Below are 7,213 nucleotides of genomic sequence, written 5' to 3'. Positions count from 1 at the left end.
ACAACCACAGCCATTGGCTATGATTGTGCTGGGAGGGCCTTGCCCTCCAGCTGGAACTTGCACGTGGCAATGAGAGGACCCTGTCCTTTCATTAGTCCGAGGCTTGAACCTGGCCAAAACACTGTAGCCGCGCCCCACAGTAATATAACTGGTTTTAACTGGGATATTTAAGAATAACATGTATTGAATTTGAGTAATAAACATAAGGACTTTCCGAAGGTGTGAGTTTCCCAAGGTTTAGGAGTTCATGAATAGATTTTATTCCCTGTATTTATTGACTTGGTGTATTTTTGGCTAAATAGCAGGATAATTATTATTGCATAGAGTGTTAGCATAGCATCCTCAAAATGTCTCTGTGTGAGATTTGTGCTTGTCTGAATGTATATAGTCAAGTCATTTTATTTTGAACTTGTGAAAGCATTAATTTCTAAACATTGTCTTTGTTTTCTTCAAAAGTAAATCAATAACCTCAAAAGAAAATATTACTTATTTCTTGAGGGTTAGGGGTTACAGATGTGTGGTGTATTCTGCCCCAGGATAAGTTTTGGGGAAATTACTTGGAAATCAAGGAATCTCAAGTGGAACTACTTCAAAACACTGCTGTAATATGCTCTGTAAGGTAATTAAGTCTTGACATATAAAGACATGTAAATGTAGACTTCTAAAAGAAGAGTTATAGGCTTTTCTTTCACAGTAGGGACTCTTAATAGATAATTTACATTAGTTGAATATTTGCAAAATACTGTATAGAATAAGCAGTGATACAGTTACCAAAATTTGTATTGTTTTTTCACTTTCACATCATTAATGCTATATATATATTTTTTTAAGCTGGATATGTCAAGTGACCAGATAACTGCCAATCTGCAAGCTGTTGTCAATGAAGTTTGTAGGCACAGGCCGCTGAATTTGGGTGAGTGGGTAGCAGGGCTAGACTTTCCTATAGCCCTGTGATACTTTAAAAATGTAAAATATTAAGAAGACAATTAAGTCATATGCAACTACAATAGCAACAGTATATCCAGGTATTAAATAAATAACATTTAATTCTTCAAAGGATTCTTAATTGCCTTATTAACAAGTGTAGTTGTTTAGAGAGGAGACCTCTTTAACATTAGTGGGAGTACTCTACATCCTGAAACCTTTGTAAATTCCCACATGATTTCTACCATTAAATGTAATAAATAAAATTTTAAGGAAAACAGTAACTGACTGCCTTAAACTTACAATGGCATTAAATAGAAAGTAAAATAAAACAGAAATGGTAATGAAGCCACACCATTCACTTTGTCACTGGCAGTAGCTCTCTAAATCTTATTTATTTCAGAAAAGAAACAAGGTTTTAATCATGTCGTGAGAACAGTGAAACGTGATCAAGGCTGTGTAGTAGACTAGGGCCCCTATCATTGCATACGTGCCACTCATTCCTTCCTGAGGCAAGTTTCACTCGCAGCTGTTTGAAGCCAAGCAAGTGTCTTTACCTTCAATGGACTATCCACTTATAATTCTATCATTATAGGAATCTGTCACTTTGAGTTTTATATCCAAGTGTCTAACTACATCACAATATTTCACTATTTTTCACTTTCTTTGAGTGTTAAACACACTGGTGATAACTGCCTCATTTGCTAAATCTATTGTCCTGGATTTGACCATAGTGCTTATTAATGGTATGAATATGGGTTCCTGTATTCCATGGATAACTTTGGTTTGAGTATAGGCTCCTCTGAGACTATAGGGAGTAGAATGAGAGATAGTAAATCTCTAAAAACAATGTAGTTATCTGGTTTTTGCCACTTTGAACAAAGTCCCTTAACATAAGTCATAGGAAAAGCCTTTTCATTTTTTTAAAAATATATTTTATTGATTTTTTACAGAGAGGAAGGGAGAGAGACAGAGAGTCAGAAACATTGATGAGAGAGAAACACCGAAACACACTGGTGATAACTGCCTCATTTGCTAAATCTATTGTCCTGGATTTGACCATAGTGCTTATTAATGGTATGAATATGGGTTCCTGTATTCCATGGATAACTTTGGTTTGAGTATAGGCTCCTCTGAGACTATAGGGAGTAGAATGAGAGATAGTAAATCTCTAAAAACAATGTAGTTATCTGGTTTTTGCCACTTTGAACAAAGTCCCTTAACATAAGTCATAGGAAAAGCCTTTTCATTTTTTTTAAAATATATTTTATTGATTTTTTACAGAGAGGAAGTGAGAGGGATAGAGAGTTAGAAACATCGATGAGAGAGAAACGTTGATCAGCTGCCTCCTGCACACCTCCTACTGGGGATGTGCCCACAACCAAGGTACATGCCCTTGACCGGAATCAAACCCGGGACCCTTCAGTCCGCAGGCCGACGCTCATCCACTGAGCCAAACCGGTTAAGGCTGTGTTGACTATTTTAAATAAATATTTAGACTATTTCCATCAAATGTAAATATTACCACCTGCTCTTTCATTGTTGACTTTGCAATAAAATAAATTCTAAGTGACCATATTCTGGAAGAGAATTATTCGTGATTATGTGTAGTTTAAAGGATAAATTAGAGTGTAGCTAGTTTGTCTTCTACTCTAGAAATAAAACGATTTTTTTTTCTTATACTTCAAAATATTAGTTCAGTAATGTCAGTACTTACAAGCTATTCCATGAGTTCTATAAGGTTTATTGTTTTATGTTTATATTTGCTTATCAGGTATCTCTGGAATAAAATGAAAGTTGATTCTTCTCTTTGTTTCCAGGACCCTTTGTGGTACGAGCTTTCCTTCGTAGTTCGACAAGCGAAGGTTTGTTACTAAAGATGGAGCCATTGTTGCCTAAAGAAGTGGAAACCAAAGAAAGTAGCAAAGAAGCTGCCTGAAAGTGTTGTATTGTGAAATTATTCATAGTGGATGAAGAAGCAACAGAAAAATCATAAAACTATAATTTCTACATTTGGTGTCTTGTTATTCATTTATTTACTAGGGGCCCAGTGCACGAATTTGTGCACCTTGAAAGGAACTGTGGGTTGCAAAGCTGTGATAGGCACGGGTCGGGTCTCAGCTCATCCTCCTTGCCCCCAGCCAGCCCCTCCCTCTGTGGCCCCTGGTCCCGTCTGCCGGCACCCCCACTCCTACCGTCGCTCCCACATGCTGATGGCACCGGCCCCTCTCGCAACTCACTGATGGCGCGGAGTGATTGGGGCCGGCGCCAGCAGCGGGTGCGAGTGGCGGCTACTGCCCCAATTGCCCCTCAGGAGCAGAGGGAGGTGGAGAAGCCCTCAGGGGCGATCAGGGCTGCCGCTGCTCCCACTTGCTGATGGCACTGGCCCCACTCGCACCTGCGCAGTGGGTGGACTGGTGCGCTCTGGCGCCAGCAGCGGGTGTGAGTGGCTCTGGCGCCAGCAGAAGGTGCGCGGGAGCAAAGAATTTTCAGTAACCACCAGAGGCTCGCTCTGATGACAACAACCGGCATCCCACCTTGGTCTTGCACCCCCTCTCACCTCCTCCACCATCCCACTGCACCCGCCACCCACCATGTTACACACATGCCCCTGGTGGTCATGCACATCATAGCGACCGGTTGTTCGGTTGTTTCAGTTAATTTTCAGTAACCACCAGAGGCTCGCTCTGATGACAACAACCGGCATCCCACCTTGGTCTTGCACCCCCTCTCACCTCCTCCACCATCCCACTGCACCCGCCACCCACCATGTTACACACATGCCCCTGGTGGTCATGCACATCATAGCGACCGGTTGTTCGGTTGTTTCAGTTCCGGTCATTCCGCTGTTCGGTCTATTTGCATATTAGCCTTTTATGATATAGGATATATTTATTTGTTTATTTTGTTAATCCTCACCTGAGGATATTTTTCCATTGATTATTAGAATGAAAAAGAGGGGGAGAGACAGAGAGAGAGAGAAACAGATGTGAGAGAGACCCATCAATTGGTTGCCTCCAACACAGGTCCTAACCAGGGCTGGGGATCGACCCTGCAACCCAGGTACATGCCCTTGGCTGGAATCGAACCCATGACCCTTCAGTCTGTGGGCTGATGCTCTATCCACTGAGCCAGACTTCCTAGGGCTCTTTTTTTATTTTTATTTACTAATATTAATTTCAGAGAGGAAGAGGGAGGGAGGGAGGGAGAGGATGAGAGACAGAGAGAGAGAAACATCAATGATGAGAGAATCATTGATATGCCCCCTCCTGCATGCCCCGTACTGGGGATAGAACCAGAAACCTGGAGGTGTGCCCTGACTGGGAATTGAGTCATGACCTCCTGCTTCGTACTTCATAGGTGGATGCTCAACCACTGAGTGACACTGGCTGGACTGGACTGTCTTACTTTTTGATCATCATACTTGGAAGTGGATTTTAACACTGGAAAAATCTTACAACACTTTCAAAAATAAGAAAATAAAATTTTCTCTGTGTCTGAGCCTGCCTTTAGATCCCTTTAAATCTGCTTAGAATTCAGCTTTTACATGCTGAATTACTGTTATTATAGCAGCAATTTTTAGCTTAATAACTTTCCCTTGAGAACTGTACCATCTGAAGGAAAAGAAACATCCTTATTCCCATAAGAGAGAGAATGGCGGCGTAGTGAACTACATCACAAACATGACTATTTTCTAAAAGAAAAAATACGGAAAATGTTGGAAAACATTCATACTAAAAAATTCTGAATGTTATTTGATATAACATGAATATAGAAAGTGACTAAGCCATTTAAAAGTAGGTGTAAAATCTTTTCCTCTTAGGAATCAATGTGTAATATTTATATTTTTATAATAACAATACTGTTTATTTTAATGGTGCTTTGCGATATACAAGCACTGTGTATAATGTTTCAATATACTTCATTTGATTCTGAATTCCTCTGCTTAATAGGATGTAATCACTTTGCTTGGTGTTTGTTGAATGAACATCCCAGGAGGTAGGTAGAACAACTTCCTTTATGGATGCAGAATCAGGCTAAGAAGTTATATGTCTTTCATCAAGTGACAGTTTGCAAACTGGTATTGGTCCTAAAGTGTTTACTGGTAGGTGACAACACAGGAAGAAAAAAAAATTAAAGGTAGATAATTTTGTCATGCAGTTGCCAACTGTCCTTTCTTGGGAATGATTTTCCATATTCTGAGGCTGTCTTTCACTTTTTTAGGGATATTCAAATGCCCTTTATGAAATAACAGTGCTGATAAATTTGTTGGTGGGTTTTAGTAACAGCCAGTTTATGATGAATATTTTGACAGCTCCATGTAAATCTCCCAAGTTGTTTTTGAAATTATAGTGTTTTGAGAAGTCCAAATAACTGTGCAACCACTGAACCCCGGTAAGCTTTTTTTCCTACAGAGAAATTAAAATTTAAAGGCTGTTTACAAAAAAACAGCTAACTATATTAACTATAAAACAGTAATGGCAGTCACCTTTCATCTTATGCTTTCCCTGTGTCCTCTTATTTCATCCTCACAGCAGGCCAGGGAGGAGAGTGCTGCTCTCATTTTATAGATAAGGAAATTTAAACTTGGAGGAGGTCCAAAAAGTGGCAGGCTAATTAATATTCTAAACTAGGTCTGTCTGATTTTGCAGCACGTTCTTTTAACCATTAGGCTATTTTACTTCCTGTTTGTATATTTTAAGGTAAATTAACTGAACACTTAAAATTTAAAAATATTGAATAATTACACTTCAGTTTCTTAGTATCTCTGATTATGGGGTTATGATGGCTGATGGGAAGAGAGTAGAAATAAAAGGAGTGGAAGGAGTGGGATGAGTGAGACAAGAGTAATGCAGGATGGAGAGAGACAAGATATTTCCCACAATTACTATCTTTTGGAAGCTTACTAATTAATCATTATTTGAAGATTCAGGTTCACAGAGTAGGAGCTCTATTGTATTTACTCTGTTAAGCACAAGAAAATCTTGACAATTTTAGAAACACTAATTTTCAAAATCACATAATCCTACCACTCATAGGTAACCAGCATTAATATATTTTTAATGTGTTTTTATTGATTTCAGAAAGGACGGGAGAGGGATAGAGAAAGGGAAACATCAATGATGAGAGAGAATCATTGTTAGGTTGCCTCCTGCATACCCCCTACTGGGGATCAAGCCAGTAACCCAGGCATGAGCTCTGACTGGGAATCCAGCCATGACCTTTGGGTTCATAGGTCGATGCTCAACTACTGAGCCACACCGGCCAGAGTATTAAAATTTTGATGCTTTCCATTGTCTTTTTCAACTGACCGAACATTCACACACGTGTTGTTATCAAACAATTCCCCATATTATGTAAAATTTCAAATGAAAAGCATCCTTTTAATGGTTAAAAAATATTCCATCCTGTTGATGCTTTAATTTATGGAGTCATTTCCCAATTTGGGGGTATTTAATTTGCTTGGTTCCCCCTCCCCCTCTTATTTTTAATGCTTTAGAGAAATTCTTTGGGCAAAATTTATTTTCTCTATTTCTAGAAGTGACATTCCTGGCTTAAAAGATATGACATGGCTAAAGGTCTTATGTGTTAAAAAGGAACCTTTTGATCAGAACAAACCAGAACAAGGGAATATGGTTGGAAAACTTTCTCTGGGCAAGAACATTCAGGGTCTTATTAACTGGCCTATGAGTAAATAATTCCCTACCCTTCCATTAGAGCAATTTCCCTACTGGTTAACTAGAACTAATGTTGAGTGTTTATAACAATACTAGAGGCCCGATACACGAAATTCGTGCAAGGGTCTTGGCCCTTGCAGCCCAGGCTTTGTCTGGAAGGTCGTCCGGAAGGTTGTTCAGCTGTCAGGTCTAATTAGCATATTACGCTTTTATTATTATAGATGCCTTTGGAAAACCAATAGAATTGTACTAGATAACGGTTTAAAAAAATATTACTATTTTCTTAGCAGTAAATTATATCTTATATTTAAAAGGAGTAAAAACTTTCCATTTTAATAGTAAATGCGAATGATTCTCAAACTAAAGCCTGCATCCAAATCACTTGGAACAGTGGTTCTCAACCTGTGGGTCGCGACCCCTTTGGGGGTTGAAAGACCCTTTCACAGGGGTCGCCTAAGACCATCGGAAAACACATATATAATTACATATTGTTTTTGTGATTAATCACTATGCTTTAATTATGTTCAATTTGTAACAATGAAAATACATCCTGCATATCAGATATTTACATTACGATTCATAACAGTAGCAAAATTACAGTTATGAAGTAG

General features: G+C 38.9%; 1 protein-coding gene across 1 annotated transcript in view; it reads left to right on the top strand.

Moving 5' to 3' along the window:
* The window catches only part of MRPL1 (mitochondrial ribosomal protein L1), a 56,765-nt gene extending 53,829 nt beyond the window's left edge, over positions 1–2,936 (top strand). The window contains exons 8-9 of the mRNA XM_005857431.2: positions 832–913; positions 2,745–2,936. Coding sequence (XP_005857493.1) covers positions 832–913; positions 2,745–2,863 — 201 coding nt within the window. The 3' untranslated portion in view covers positions 2,864–2,936. The remainder of the gene's footprint in view (positions 1–831; positions 914–2,744) is intronic.
* Positions 2,937–7,213: the final 4,277 nt, after the last annotated feature.

Source organism: Myotis brandtii, unplaced genomic scaffold (assembly GCF_000412655.1).
Source record: "Myotis brandtii unplaced genomic scaffold, ASM41265v1 scaffold111, whole genome shotgun sequence".
Taxonomy (NCBI): domain Eukaryota; kingdom Metazoa; phylum Chordata; class Mammalia; order Chiroptera; family Vespertilionidae; genus Myotis; species Myotis brandtii.
This window is presented reverse-complemented; position numbering and strand designations above follow the sequence as displayed.